Below are 15,822 nucleotides of genomic sequence, written 5' to 3'. Positions count from 1 at the left end.
GCAGACCCTAGAAGGTGGTTTTCTTTCTTGTCGTGTTCCCTCTGGATGGACTCCCCAGTGCTAGACCTGCCCCCTCCTAAGCCTGTGCCTTGGGAGACAAGAGTTGGGCCTGTTATCCCCAAGGCCCTGCTGAACCGAGCTTCCACTTGGTTCTCATGTGGCCGTTGGGTAGAAAGAGACAAAGGGAGCCCACAGGACAGACAGAGACAGAGGCAGACACAGGTCCAGACACACGGATGAGATGAAGACAGACAGGTGGCAGTCCCTAGAGAGTCCTCGAGTCCCCTCTTTTCCAGGACTCTCCTCCCAACTCTTCATGGTTTCTAGCTTCTCCCCAGCCAGCCACCTTGCTGGCTTTTCTGTCATTTTGTGTTGATGAGATAAAACCTGGTGGCCCCATTCCGTGCCCCACCCCAGCCAGCATCATCAAAGACCGTCCCCACCTCCTAGCAGTAACCATCACACCGGGGTTTAGCCAAAGTGGACCTCATCTGCACTGTGTCTGGAGCAGCCCGGGGTGCTGTCACACAGTTTTCCCATGGAGCACCCCCCAGTGTGCCATGCACTCATGGTCACTGATAGAGACACTGCAGACACGCCTAGTTCCACACACACTCCTGGAAAGAAACACCCTCCCCAGGGACACAGGGGAGATAGCACGCATCTGCAGTCTGCTATACCTGAGCCAAGTCTCAGCCACTTCGTCCCCTCCTGCAGGGCCCCTGTCTGGCTGCTGACCCTCTTGGGCCCACTGAGTGGGCTGGGCACACACCTCCGTTCAGCCCAGGAGCTTCCCAAACAAACTGGCTTCCTGAGGCCACGGTAGTCAGAGCTTCCTCGTCTCTGACTCCTGAAAGGAGGCCCCACAACCTGGCTGCAGGAGGTACCTTGGCGGAGGGATTGTCTTGTCACCTGGACTGAGACCTGGGAGGAGAGGAAGTGGTCAGGACTGCAGAGCAGCTCCCTACGGACACCCATGGAGATTCCATTTAGAAGCTGAGCATGAGCCAGCTTTGGGGTCTTGGGGTTGGGTGTGTCTGCCTGCTAGGAGGCACAGGACAATGCAGCGCATGCCCTAGGGAGGTATCACACCTCTGAGGGGGCCAGCTGCCATGTTCAGGACAGGCAGGGAGGGGCCTGCTCTCCACCTGGCTCTGTCCCCAGCCAGCATCACTGGTTAAGAAATTGGTTTGCTTATTTTGGGGGTAAATCTGAGTTTAAATACAACTTGTTCCAGTGTGCTCTTGGGGGATAACTGGTTCCCCCAGGTAGAGAGATGGCTCCTGGGGAGGCTCTTCTTTGGCCTTTCTTCCCTACTTAATTGGAACCCCTGCTCCTGGTGGTGGTAGCAGGGGCCTGTCTTCTCTTCCTGTCCAGGGACGTTCCTGCTCTCTCTGTCTGTGATCTCTTACCCGGGATCAATGCTCCTGCTTCCAATGGTGACAAGCCCAACCCCTTGGCCTTGTGTTCAAGGCCCCATTTTCACTTTGTGTCCTCACTGTATCCCAGCTCTACACCTCTTGACCTAATTCCTAATTCCCACTTCCTCCAGGAAGCCCTTCCTGCTTACTCCAGGCCACAGTGAGTTCTCTCTTCTCTAATCCACTCCTACCCTGGTCTTTCATGTCTTATGGGTAGGTCTGGGAGCTCCTTGTCCAGCCTAGCCCTGCCTCCCTCACCTGGAACCCCGCTCCTCTCACTTCAGCCACCTTGAGAATGGGCCTAAAGGTGAGACAAATGTCTGTGGTGCCTACCCACTGCCCCTAGGCCACCCAGAGTCCGAGAAGCCCTCCTGGGAGTGAGAGGAATATAGGTAACCTGGGTTCTCGTGGCTGACAGGTAGGAGTTAGAATTTTGGCTCTGCCACTTTCTGTCTGTGTGCCCTGGAACAAGTTATCTAGCCTCTCTGTACCTTGGTTTGTACCTTTAAGTGGAGCCAAGAACATCCATACCTTGAGGTTGCTGTATAAATTAAACATATTTCTGGCCGGGTGCAGTGGCTCATGCCTGTAATCCCAGCACTTTGGGAGGCCAAGGCAGGTGGATCACCTGAGGTCAGGAGTTCAAGACCAGCCTGGCCAACATGGTAAAACCCCATCTCTACTAATAATACAAAAATTGGCTAGGCGTGGTGGCACACACCTGTACTCCCAGCTACTCCAGAGGCTGAGGCAGGAGAATCACTTGAACCCTGGAGGCGGAGGTTGCAGTGAGCCAAGATCGTGCCATTGCACTTCAGCCTGGGCGACAAAAGCACTTTGTGTCAAAAACAAAACAAAACAAAACAAAACCATATTTCCATCAAATCCCTAACACTCAGTCAGTGTTCTGTAAATGGCAGCGTTATGGATAATGACTCCTGAGACTCTCAGGTGAGGAGATGGAGGCCCAGAGAAGCTGGTGTGCTTGCGCTGGAGCTCATTCCGGATAAGAACCTTCCACCAGAACAAGAACTGCATCCTGTACCCTTCCTGGACTCTTCCTGGTGCTTGCTCCAGCCAAACACCCGGCCAGCTCCACTTCCTTCTGTACCTGTATCTCCACTCCAGACCCTCCAGAGGCAAGGCTGGCACTATCCTCACACCAAAGGAAAAAGAGCTCCTTGAACTGCTCCTGATAGGACAGTGGCCTGTCAGCCTCAGCCAGCAATCCATGCGTGTCAGAGACAGGAGCCTTGAAAGTTACAAAGCCACTCCTGTGCACACAGACCTGCCCACACTCTGCCCATGCCCATCCCTAGACACCCCCACACCTTGTACCTGTGGGTGGATGTGACTAGGAACGTGTCTAGAGGCCTGAGATGGGGGATGAGAAGGTGGAACCACGATATGGCCATGCAGTGGGCTGCAGCCCGCTCTGTGCTGAGTCAGGTGGAGAGAAGCCTTTCTCTTGCCCCCTGGCCAAAGGCCCTCACATGTTGCCCAAATTCTAAGCAGATAAGACATCTTTCTGTGCTGCTTACGAGCATTCAAGAGTACCTGGAGGGCAGCCCCCAGCTGCCCACCGTCCCCAACGGGTGTCCTGTGTCCTCTGGGTTTTGGGGACTCGTAACCTGGCTCACTGCTGAGCCAGGCCTGGGGCTGACCCTCCCCCTCCTTCTGCGGCCACTGCCAGCTTCTGCTCCCCCCACACCACTGTGCCCCAGTCTTCCCTCACCCACTGTCTTAAAGGCCTCGCTCCCCCTCCTCCTGCTGCCTCTTCTCCCCTCACCTCTCTACTTTTCTCACCTCCTTCCCTTCTCTCCTCTCGTCCTGCCCGCTGCCATCACACCACCTTCTCCACCCCTCTCCCATTCCTTCTCTCTATTCCCCTATCCTGTTGCCTATTTCTTTAATCTTTTAAAATGTTCACTTCTCCCCCCTTCTCCTTCTCCCCAGAGGTATTTAATGGCTATTAAATTATTTTAAACTAACTTTCTTCAAAAAAAACACACAGCTTGGTGATAGTGCTGACTCAGGGCCATCTCGCTGTTTAATATTGAATATGCAATTAATAGATAGATGTTTAAGTTTGGCTCTCCCCCCACCTTCCCCCACCCCCCACTTTCTGCTGCAAGAAGAATAAGAGAGCTGATTAATCTGGTTCGGGGTGAGTGTCAGCCACAGGAGATATATGGGGGAAAGCCGATGAGGTTAGCATCTTGGAGTCAGAGAGCTATTGCCTCTGAGGCAAGTTCAGGGAGAGAGAGGTTTGAGTTAGAGTCCAGCACGGCCTTGCTGGGCAGAGGGGATTCCAGACACCCCTCTCCAGTGCTGGAGAAAATGGCCTGGACTCTGACTTGCCTGCCCTGTACCAGATGGTGCCTCCTTGTGGCCCTCAGAGGCCTGGGTTGGTGGCCCTTGTTCATGCCATCCTCCCTTCTCCAGCTGTGGGATCGCCCACCTTCAAGACCAGAAGTGCCACCTCCCCTGAGGCCTCTGGCTGCCCCCGCCTGGGGGATCTCCTCTCCGGAACTGCTGCTGGCACCTGCTATCCCAGCTTTCCTGCCCATCCGTGAGAGCTTCCTTGTGCCACTGCCTCCTGGCCGGGCCATGTGAATAGGGGGCTGCAGGTGGGTCACTGTGTGCCTGGGTGACGGTCTCCAGGAGACACGCCTCCCACTGCTATGGGCCTCATGTGCCCTGGACGAGGCTGGGTGAGGATGGCACTCCTCTCACTGCCAAGGAAGGGACAGGAACAGGCAGCACAAACCAGGTGGACTTCGCTCACGTGGGCCCCACACGCCTGAAGCATCTTTACCCCTCAACCAACTGGACCTTGACTACCAGGGTCCTTAGGACTGGAGCACTCCGTGGGTGTGAGGAGGTGTGTCTGTGCCCTGGGCCATGGGATCCCTTTAGGCAGCACCAAGACACCAGCCCAAGCCCTAGTGGGTAGGATCTGAGGTCAAGGTTAGGAGGGGCGAGTCCTAGAGGCCTTGTGCCTGGGTCAGTGCCCTGCTGGGGCTGGAGGGCAAAGGCCTGACTGAGGGGATGAAGGAGTGTTCTGAGCAGGCCCCGGCCCCAAGGATGAGTGGATCACCAGTGGCCACACCACAGCACCCTCCAGGACAACTGGCTCTCCAAATTTGCAAGTAGCTTTCGCCTACTTGACTTTTTGCCCTTGATTTCCCGGTAAACTTTCTGAGGAAATGAGGGGGAGAGAAATTCCTCAGTCCCTGGCTGATCTAATGAGCAGGGAGAAACCTGGAACGCTGGGCCTGGGCCAGGGGAGGGTGGTGAACATAGACAGTCAGGCCAGAGCCCAGGACATGGCAGGGTTGGCAGAAGCCAAGAGCTCCTAGCCGGGAGGTGGAGGGCAGCTGTGACTGGCTGTCTCATCTTACTACCTGGACCCTCATACTGGACACCCCAGCCCTGGCGGGGGGAAGGGTAGGCTGGGGCCACTTTGGAGGCTGTACCTAATGTCACCTTCTCAGGGCAACAAAAGGCCCCAACTCCTTACGTTCCCCTTGGAGGCCTCATGGGTGTTCTCAACTTTTCTAAACCCTTTCTGGGCCGCTCCTGTCCCTGGCGGAAGAGCGGCCAAGGTCTCTCCCATTGTGGGAGGAAGCTGGAGGTGGGGAGCCACTGCCTGTCTGTCCTCTGGGAGTGTCCCACTTCTGTATGGCTGTTTGGCTCCCTGCCTGGCTGTTCCTCTGTGGGAATTCAGGCTGGGGCCCCTTTTTGGTGGAGAGGACAGAGTCTCTACTTGGGGTTCCTTCTCCTGCTCGGAGCCTCTGTTTGGCCCCCTTCCCCAGGGAAGTGCCTGAGAGCTCAGTTCAGAGCAACGTCTGGGCAGGGCCCAGTGGGGATGAGGCTCAGTGTGAGTGCCGGGGGCTGGTGATCAGGAAGGACAATGCCTCCCTCCCCAAGGAGGTGGGCCTGGAAGGGGGCACCTGGCAGGAGCCTGCACATTCTTCTACCCTGTTGTGCTGGTGAGTCTGTTTCTCTCCCACAGGTGAGGTATGATAGACTCTGTATCACGGGGGCAGTTTGTTGTGGGAGGAGCTAGTGCCTGGGTAAGAGAGGCCTGATCTTGGAGGCTGGATGTATTTTCTTTGCCATGTCCTTGCCTTTCATTTTCTTTTAATGTCAGAGTATGTTTGAATCTCATCTAGGGGAGCCTAGGGCCAGGGTTGTGCCTAGGGTTGGCCCTGGTTACTCTGTGACTGGGATGAGGAGGGAGGGGCAGTATAGACACACAGGCACTATGCCAAGAGGATGCTGTCACTTGGTGATGGAGCTGCCCCTGGCTGGCCATCTGCCTGGCCCTTTCAGGGGTGAGCCTCAAGGTGTGGCATTCCCTTACCCAGCCTCTCCACGGCCAGTCTCCGGCGGGCTTCACGTTCTGGGACAAGTGTCTGTGGAGTGAGGCTATGTCCTTCTCCTCTGTCCGTTTCCAGACACCTGTCCGACTGCCTGCCTCTATCTCCAGGATCTCTGCCTCAGTGCTGGCCTTGCGTGCCCACACTCCCGTGGGCCACTCAGATTTGCCTCCTGTGGCCTGAATCCTCCTACGGCACAGTTACGACCACTTCCTGTCTCCTTTCTGACTGCACAAGCCCCATCACGGTGGGGTTTTCCTTGGCAACACCGAGGTGGGCACACCCTTTTTGGTGTTTTAACGGAGGGGAGAAGAATGCCCCGAGACATGGCACTTGTTTACTCAGAGAGGCAGAAACCCCACCGTCTGGAAGACCCCAATCGCCCCCATTCCCTCATCTCTCCACACCAGACACCCAGAGCTCCAAAGCTCTGTCCCCAACCCTCAGCCATGAGGTCCCCAGAGGGGCAAGAGGAGGAGGCAGGGAGTCGCTGCATCACATTGCTGCATCGGGAAAAGGAGGGAGGAGTGAGAAGGGGAGGGGAGGGGCAGAGACAAGTGGGCCCTCACGTGAAGGGGGCTGGCGCAGGCAGCTACTACCTCCTCGGCTCTCGCTGTCCGCAGGCTTCACCTGGATTGGCCGGTTCATCTGCAACAGAGCACAGGGAGACAGAGTTACAGCAGGCCTGTGGGTGAGGGGCAGACACCCAGCACTCAGGTGCACAGGTGGATGCAGGTACACAGACTGCATCCACAGACACAAGCTCCCACACGCTGCTGCAAGCACACACACCTTCACCAAAGCGCTGTCCGTCTCCCCTCAACGGCACAGCCCCATGGCCCCATTCTTTCAGGAGGGTGTCTCTGGACAGGAGACCTTGAGGTGCCTCCTCCTCCTACTCCAAGCAAGTCCTGCTAACCTTTGATAGCAGAATCTCAGGTTGACAGAAATGCTGCCCATCCCTGTGTCGCACAGGCCTTTGTGTCCCCAAAGTACACCCTTGGCTCAGCCCTGGTTCACTCAAGACATCTGCCTTTATGGAAATGAGCTGTCGCTGGCTGCAGATGGACCCCACCCAGGCCAGGGCATCCAGCTTCATCCCAGCACCTACCAGCTGGTAGATGTGGCCTGTGGGTCAGGCGTGGCCAACGCTCTGGGCCATCCAGCTCCAAGGTTAAAGCAGAGTTCAGGGCTGTGGCTCCCGGTTGCAACTAGGGCCGTTCTCTCAGGGAGTGCGCAGAGTGGGCACAGCTACTTGTCCCCTGTGGTGTCTGGGTGCCAGGAGGACAGGAGAGCAACGCCTGACTCCCCTAGCCTGCCAGCCTGTCTTCCCTCTTGGGGATCTGTGTCAATGGCCCATTCAGGCCACTAGGGGTCTCTGGACTCCAAGCATCCCGGGCTTGGCTGCCTGGCTTCAAGGCTCACCGAGAGGCACCAGGGTGGGCTCTACAAGGCCCAGAGGTTTCAGCATGTTTTAAGCAATAAACATGAGGAGAATCATGCAAGCGGATTTGGACCTGATGTCTTCACCAGTGCTTCTGCCCTTATGCACCTCCCTGAGCCTTTCTTGCATCTGCATTTCTCTCACAAACTCAGACTCAAGAGAGGCAGTGGGGCAGGTACAAACACCGCCATTTAAGAGATGGAGAGGCTGAGGCCAAGAGGCATTCAGGTGCTTCCCAAGGCTACCATGTGGCAGGACACGGCTGGGAAACGGGGCCTGCGGGGAGATTTCCGCATATCTGTCCTGCGCTTTGAGACCTTCCGTTGCCAATTCCCTCCCGTACAGCGGCTGGACCAGCCAGTCACAAGCTTCCTCCTGCCTTCTGGTCTAGGACTTGAAGTGAGTTTTGGCTGCATCAAGACAACTGGGTGGGGGAGTATGGGTGCCTGTGACTCAGCAAGGTGAGCACGAGGCTAGGGGAAGGGCAGAGCCGCGGCCGGGAAGGACAGAGATGGGAGGCAGGACGCAGCCGACAAGGAAGAGGCACAGGTAGCCAGAGGCAGCAGGGGAGGATGCCGGGGCCAGCCCACCGAGAGGGATCAGGGTGTCATTGTTCACCACCAGGTCCCCACTTGACATCCCTTATGGAGTTGAGGGGAAGCAAGGTGCTTTGTTCCCAAGTCCTGGCAGCAGAGAACACTGCCGTGTTACAACAAACTCCAATCACAGGGAGAAGGAGGAGGAATGTAATGAAGTTCCTGGCTTCCCTGTGAACCAGCTCCTTTCCAGTCCTTGAGGGAAGGATCCAGAAGGCCACCCAGGCATCTAGCTATGGGAGAGGTGATTCAGGAGGGAGCCAGGTTGCTCCTGGTTGCCTGTCCAGTACTGTTTGGGACTCAGCATCTCACCCTTTCCTAGGCTGCCCTGTCCTCCTGGAATGCCCCACCCTCCTAGCCTTCCCTTCTCTGAAACGTGCGGCATTCTTCTCCCCTAGACAGGTCTTAAGGACTGACCTGGACCCAGTTCCAGCCCTGATGTTCTCTTGGACAGATTTCTACAGCTTTTCTGCTTATGTAATTTTACAATTCTCTGAGGTAGGAATTATTATATCCATCTTTTCAATGAGAAGAACAAAGCTCTGAGGAGCAGTGGAGCTGGGATTCAGCCAGGATGAGTAGGCACATGAGAGCTACCAATACGATGGCCTTTGGCTTTGTCATATTTTATCTCATTTGACCTCAGCTGCTCCAGGAGGAGGGGACTAAGGAGGAAGTAAATGGGAAAAATACCCATCCCATAAAGGGAGACTGAGGCCAGGTTCTTTGGGCCAGCAAATCAATTATCTTTTCTGCCTGACCCCCCTGGCCAAAATCTGGCCCCAACACCTCTTGCACCAGTCCCACCGCACATCCTGGCACCTTCCTCCCCCAGGTCCATTCCCTGGGCCTGCAAGTTCCCTGCTGTCCCTCCCAGCCTCCTCCTCTTGACAGTCTATTCATGCTTTGAGCCTAGTCCACTTGGCTTCTGTTATGGACTGAAATGTGTCCCCCCAAAATTCATATGGTGAAGCCCTAACCCCCAGTGTTACTGTATTTGGAAATAGTGCCTTTAAGGAGGTACTTAAGGTTGAATGGAGTTATAAGAGTAGGGCCTTCATCCCATATGATTGATGTCCTCACAAGAAGAGGAAGAGACACCAGGGATGTGCACCCAGAGAAGGCCATAGGAGGACACAGCAAGAAGGCTGCTGTCTTCAAGCCAGGAAGAGAGCCCTCATCATAAACCAATCCTGCCCACACCTTCATCTTGGACTTCCAACCTCCAGAGCTGTGAGAAATACATTTCCATTGTTTAAGCCATCTGGTCTGTGGTACTTTGCTATGACAGCTCTAACCAACAAATAAGCCCCCTAGTTCATGAAGCCTGATTGGTACCCCATTGGGAAGGGTACTACAAGGAGCTCCACATTTTCCATTAAGAAGGTGCACTCAAGGCTGGAATTTGACTTGCAAGTGGGGGTGGAGCTTAGGCAGTCCAGGCCTCACCAAGGATCCACAACACCCCTGAGAACAGGAACAGTTGCTATACGCATCGCATTGCTAGATCATCACAACTTCTCCTATGATGTATGCAAATAAAGGAAATGGAGTTTCAGATAGGTTAAGAAGTTAGCCTGAGGTCACAAAGGTTGTAAATGGTGATATCAAGATAAACCCAGGACTCCTGACATCTGTCTACTCATTTAGGAGATGCTGGGAGCAAGTGGAATGGGCTTGGGATGGCCCAGGAAAGTTCCAAGCAGAGGCCAGGGGGGTGGGGGAAAAAGAGGGGGGCAGGGAGCCAGATGGGGAATTCAGGCTTCCCTTGCAAGGATGGGAGGAAGGCCTGGCTGAGAAGGGGCAGGCAGAGGAGTGTGAACCAGAATCTATTGGGCTTTGCTGCTCTGTCCCAACTGGGAAGTGACGCCATTCCTGGGGCCAGAGCATGCTAGGCAGACCCCACATCCCTGGGGGCCTCATCCTGTGTGGGAGGAAGGCTGGACCACTGGAGGAGACTCCTTTCCTGGCACCTCGTTTCTGTGTTTTATGGCCAGTCTTCTCTAGTTGGGCCCAAGAGCAGCTGGGGTGAGTCCTGCGGATTGGCACGGCCAGGGTAGAGCTATTTCTGATATGATGGGTCCCATTTTCCATGGTAAATTAAACTGGGCAAATGAAATCTCCCTGTGTGTGCAGGCTTCCGCCCTAGAGGCCACCCCAGTCGCAGGCAGCCAGCCCACTGTCCTTGGTACCTGGGCGCCTGTTACGCTTTGGCCTAGCATCCCTGCCCCAGGAGCCCTCCCAACCAGACGGTCCCTGCATGGTGCAGGCAGACCTCCTCCATGGTGTGCTGTTGGGCTCACCCCTCACACACAGGCCCCTCTGCTTCTCTCCAGTTTTACTGTGGACTTTCTGACAGCAGGAACATGGGTCTTATCCAGCCTCCCAGCTGCCTTCAGCCATGGGCTAGGCACCTACGGGGTGCTCTAAACAGATTGGTAAAGGAGAATTGAATTGGTTCCCATGCAGCCATGGCTCCTGGGGTCATTTTTCATGTCCCATTATGATCTGATGGTGGTCAGCATCCAGACAGCCTTTGAGGGGCTTGTCAGAGAGGTGCCGGGCTAGACGGTGAGATAATATACGGTCCTGTGCTTTCTTAATTCTCAGCAGAAATAAAGTGTCAGGCTTGGTTGGGAAGATTTCTCAGCTGGAGCAGGCTCTGTACAGCTGGCCCTGGCCTGAAGGGAAACCTCCCTCCCTCCCTCCCCTAGTCCTCGGCCAGCCTCACCCAGCCCTGATTCTGCCCTGAAGAGGGAGGAGGACGGAGCACATCTGTCCTGGGAGAGGAGCCTGGGCCAGGCAACAGAGATGGGGAGAGAACAAGGCAGAGCACGATGACAGAGCAAGGGGAGAGGTGAAGAGAATGCCAGAGAGGGCAAGGGTGAAGGAGAGCAGAGGGGTCAGGGCAAGAGCCAGGAGAGGAGGGAAGAGCCAAGAGTGAGGCCAGGAGGAAGACCAGAAGGCCGGGAGCCATCTCCTTGCCCTGCTTGCAACTTTGCTCCCTGGGACCCTGGCCATTGCCTCAGGACCCCTTTGGTGCTTTTCCTGCCCCCGTCTCTGCTCCTCTGTCAGCCATTCCTCTCCACTAGCGCGTTGTCCTCCCCACAGGGCCCTGGGGCTTGTGGCTGCTGGGAATCTGTGCTGGGGCACAGGAGCCTTCCTTGCCGATTCTCTTTCAGAGATGTCCTCAGTGTCCCCATGGATGCCCCATGGCCTTCAGTTGGTGTCCTCCTCCAGGTGCCCGAAGGGGGTTTGGTGAGCCAGACCTGCCTTCCCTGGGTCAGGAACAGCTACCTACAGCTTCTCTGGAGGCTCCTGGGGTCGGTCCTCTGGGGACATCACAAACCTTTGCGGACTGTGTTTCTACTTCCAGCCGAGCGCCCCTCTGGGGAAATGGGTGGGCCTGGCCCAGACCTAGAGCTGTCTCTGCTCCCGCCTGCGGCAAGGGTGGGCAGGTGGATGGCCCCTTTCCTTTTCCACTCAGGCTCTGCCTCCCTTCCCCCTCCCCATCCCTCTGCCACTTTTTGCATCAACACATATCCATGCATTAAACAAGACATTCCATTAATTTCTTCATCATCATAACTTAAGCTGGGACATACCCTTTAAATATTCATTCAGCTATGAAAACCGGGCATTAAAATTTTAATAATGTCAAGCTCATTTGAACCAGCCTCCTTGGGGACGATTACGATACAATTAGAATAAATACGATGATTGAGCTGGTCGAAAAGCTTCACCTGTCCAGTGTGGCTCCCTGTGGAAGGGGAGGCCTGTGGCTCGTGGGCACACAGACAGACAGACAGGCCAAGCTGCTCTTTCCTGACTCCCTCCCAACCTCGCCGCTTCCCTTGCCTCCTCTTGCATCTGGTTCTGGTTCTGGTTCTGTGCTGCCAAGTCTACTCCCACCAGCCTCTGCTGCCTCCTTCTGCAGGTCTCTGCTGCCTCCTTCCCCGAGGACCAGGGTGCAGGGGGCCCCTCCCTGTCTGAGAAGGTGGCCCTGATTCACCCCACCGGTTCCTACTACTCCTTTCCTGGTCCTGGTATGACCTGGACTAGCTCACTGGGCTGGTGAGTGACATTTTCCTGCCTATACACGTCTCTTCTCCCCTACCTTACTAGGGAGGGAGAGAGAGAAAGGAAGACGGAGATGGAGAGAGACTTACTTCACAAATAAGAGCAGAGATCCAGGCCCCTACTCATGGATCCCCAGAGGCAACCTCAGGACTGTGCTTCTTCCCTGGAGTACATGTGTGCACCTGATTACTGGTATGTGACATCACAGACATCCTAAAAGAATTCACTGTGGAGGGAGCGGGGGGGATTCGGATTGAACGAGATCATAGAAGAAATGTGAAGAGCAGATTCTCACCAAAGGTCAGCCTGCACTGGAAGGTGGGGACTGATGCCCTGCAGGGAGCTGGGGAGAGGGAGGATAGACGCTGACAGCTGAGGTGACTGCCCATGGGATGGCCAGAATGCTCTCCAGAGTGACTATTCAAACATCAGAGCTGAGGGTCCTTCTGGTTCCTTTTGGGACATGTTGGAGCCTGAAGATACTTGGCTCCCTGCTCAGCAGAAGGGCTCACCGCGCCAAGCTTCAGGGGAATACCACTGGAGACACAGGTTCATATCTTCCCAAAACAGACATAATTTGCAGCCTTCACCAGGAAGGCAGTTCTTACCTCCCCATTCCTGTGTGGTCTCTGAGGAGGGGTAGTCCTTGACCACCTACTTGTGGATGCGCTTGTGTGGACTTGGCCCTGCTCGTCATCTACCCTGGTGTTTTAGGATAACACCAGTTCGTATCCACCCAGAGAACTCAGGTTTTATGCTCTGCCCTCCAACCCCACCCCAGCACACAGGATGGTCATGGAAACAGTGAATCAGCAGACCAGCACGCTAGAGCTCACTGGGAGGGTCTGTGTCCTAATCCCACCAGCGTCACTGCTCTGAGAAAACAGACATAATTTGCAGGACCCGTTGTTCCAAGCGCCAAAATAAAAAGTGTCATTACAGTACTAAAATATAAAGCCTTTTTCCTTTCCTTCTTGGTCTTGCTCACTCTCTCAACTTGTCCTGGGATTTTTTTTATTTGCTATTTGATGTCACTTTAAGTAAAGAAAACTATAAATTTTAAATTATTAGCACAGACTTTACAGTTCATCTTTATTTTGTGCAATGCCAGTTTTAAATGCAAATATCAGAGCATTTACCTCCTATGCAGAGTCACCAAAATTTCATAGTTTGTATTTTGTGGCTTATGCCTGGAGGGTGCCTTCAGCTGGAAACACAAGCCAAACTCAGGAATGCTGCAAGAGAGGTCCCCCAGGCAGGAGAAGTTCCCAAGGGATTTCTGCCTCAGACACAGGGACCTTCACAGGCCCCTGGAGTCCCAACCTGGGATACAGCTTGGGCCTGAGGATTGCTGGGCTCCCTTCTCATTGGCCGTGGACTGATGTGTCAAGTCCCAGGTGAAGGTGGGCTCTGAGAAGTAGAGCCAGACATCACCTCTTCCCATGGGCCCTCGGCCCTAACCCACAGTGGACAGGAAACTTTCAAGGGTATTGTAAACTCTCTGCCTGGGACATACTAGGTATCTGGGCAATAGGTTCATCTTTGCTGAGTCATGGCCTCTTTTGACTGGTCAGATGTGGCAGAGCATGGCCAGCCTGGGCTACCATAGGGTGAATGTGACCAACGCTGACCCCCTTAACCTGTGCCTAGGCCACTGCTGACTGGTACAAAGGAAACCAATGGTTGCAGGTGGGACACTGGACATGGGTGGACCGGGCAGGTGGAGAGAGCCTGAACTGTGCATGAGCAGAGACTCCAAGCCCCATGGACTTCACTCACAAAGCACACGTTCAAAGATTAAGTGTTAAGAATTTAAAGATGGAGATTGCAGAGCATGAAACCCAAGCGTGGGAATCTTCTGAGTGTGGGCCCTGTGCGACAGCACGGATTGCCTGCCCATGACGCCGACCTGGGGCTGCCTTTCTGGGTCCCCATCTTCATCTGCGCGCACCAGACGTCAGGCGTTTTGTGGATCATCAGGTGTTTTAAGCATTGCTCAGGTCTGTGCACTAGTGCTACCTCCAGAAAGATCATCAGTCCATCTTTTAAAGATAAGCTTTGTACGATTTTGAGGGGATAGACCAACAATTTTCAGCCATAGGGATAAAAGCCTGGTGATGCAACCAACTCGATAAGGACAGAGAACTCACCAGTGAGCTTGTGGGGATCAAAGGTGGGTTTGCTCTCCAGAGACCCTGCCCTCCACCAGAAATTTGTCTTCCCGGCGCTTAGCAAATTGTAATTAACAAATTAATTAATGATGAAATTATTTGTTTAAAGCCCCAGGAGGGCAGGGTCTGAAGCACAGGCCCTGTTGAATTCCAGGGGCTGTGCTTAGTAGGCTTGGAGTCGCTGTGGGAGGAAAGAATGAACTCTTGCCTGAGGGCTTCCGCAGTCCCCTAGTGAGACCAGATCCCAGGGGAACCGCAGAAGCGGCACACATTATTCCTAGCTTGTTGTAAATATATTAATGCTTTAATTACCTCCTTAATAAATCGCATATGGTGTGTTCCATAGAGAGGGGTTAGAGACTCAAGAAATCTCATCTGTTGTCAGCATAAAATTCTGACTCCAGGAACAGCCTCAGCAGTGATTTCAGAGACACCTGACAGATTTATGGATTTATTTGTCTGTTTGTCTCCACCCTGAGGAGTTCCTGAGGCCCACGCAGGGCCCAGCATGGCCCCGATGCACAGTAGATGGTCAGGAAGTACTGAGCAAATGATGACTGAATCCTCCATCACACCCTGTCATGACCCTCATTCCCTCCTGCCTTATCTGTGCCCTTGCAGCAAGAGTGCCCAGAGGCCAGAAGTGGGTCACCACCGGACAGCCTTGTTTCCAGCCCAAAGAGAAAGGCCCTTTAATCCTCCCTCCTCCAGCAAAGTGGTGTGTTTCACCTTTGGATTAGGAAGGGTTTATTGAAGCGGTGGCGATCATCGTTTAGAGAGACAGCCAGTGAGCACCGACCAGACAGAGGAACCGGAGGTTATTGTTAAAATATGCAAATCCAGATTCTATTAAAATGCAAACCCTCCAGATAAGATTTTTTAATAAATCTGGTCTCTGCTCCCACTCCCCACTCTGAGGAGGCCATCTGATGCTTCTCGGGTCAGGACACATACCAGCATGTAGGCCCTGTCTGCTCTTCACCCCTCTCATTCAGACTTCCAGTGCTGCGCTGCCTGGGTGGGGCTGGCTGTCCCTTCTTTCCCCGACGCCCTGTCCCTCAAACAAAGCACTTGAGGTCATGTCAGGGTAATCTACAGACAGGTCTCACCATCTCCCCATACTGGCTGCATTCCATTTTTCACCTTTCCCCTCATAGCTGTGTCTGCAAAATGAAGTCACAAGCCTTTGCCTCCTCCTCCAGCAAGCCTTCTGTGATTGGGTCCACCCAGTTACACTTATCGTCTTTCCAGTCATCGCCTCTGGACTCACTTTCTGTCAAAAGTAGCCCTCAAGGGGATGATGGGAAGGTCGCTGAGAAGCTGCACAGGCTCCCGAGTATGATAATGATATGGCGGGGATTCAGACTGGACTTGGGCATGCTGGCTTTGAGTCAGGGTGGAAGGAGTCAGGTGTGTGGGTTGGTACTGTGTGCCTGGCTGGGGGTGTGCACTCGGGTCTTGGAGGCATGATTGAACTGTAATGGGAGAGGGTTTTCAAGTCCTTCCCATGCTGCAGACCTTCTGCTGACCTCATGACGGGGCTCAAGTCCTTCAGTCCTTCCTGAAACCTGATGAGTCAGGTGAGCAAACTCATGCGGTGGGCAGGGTGTGGATGGGGTGGGGGTGGGAATAACCACCAAAGACCTGGAAGAGAGTGGAGGGAAGGGCCAGCAGGGTGTGAAAGCTCGTGCGGCAAGTCGCCGAGGGTGGGAGGACAGGCAGGCA

The 15,822-nt window shown here is 54.5% G+C and overlaps 1 protein-coding gene across 3 annotated transcripts in view; it reads right to left on the bottom strand.

Annotated features, from left to right (window-relative positions):
• Window positions 1–15,822, bottom strand: part of CELF4 (CUGBP, Elav-like family member 4) — a 321,661-nt gene that overhangs the window by 71,983 nt on the left and 233,856 nt on the right. For 2 of the 3 annotated variants that reach the window (XM_011943643.1, XM_011943644.1), the window contains exon 3: window positions 6,376–6,454. In XM_011943643.1, coding sequence (XP_011799033.1) covers window positions 6,376–6,454 — 79 coding nt within the window. The remainder of the gene's footprint in view (window positions 1–6,375; window positions 6,455–15,822) is intronic. The other variant, XM_011943645.1, reaches the window with a different exon arrangement.

Source organism: Colobus angolensis, unplaced genomic scaffold, assembly GCF_000951035.1.
Source record: "Colobus angolensis palliatus isolate OR3802 unplaced genomic scaffold, Cang.pa_1.0 Scaffold220, whole genome shotgun sequence".
NCBI classification, from domain to species: domain Eukaryota; kingdom Metazoa; phylum Chordata; class Mammalia; order Primates; family Cercopithecidae; genus Colobus; species Colobus angolensis.
Note: the sequence above shows the minus strand (reverse complement) of the source record. Positions and strands in the feature narration are given on the sequence as shown.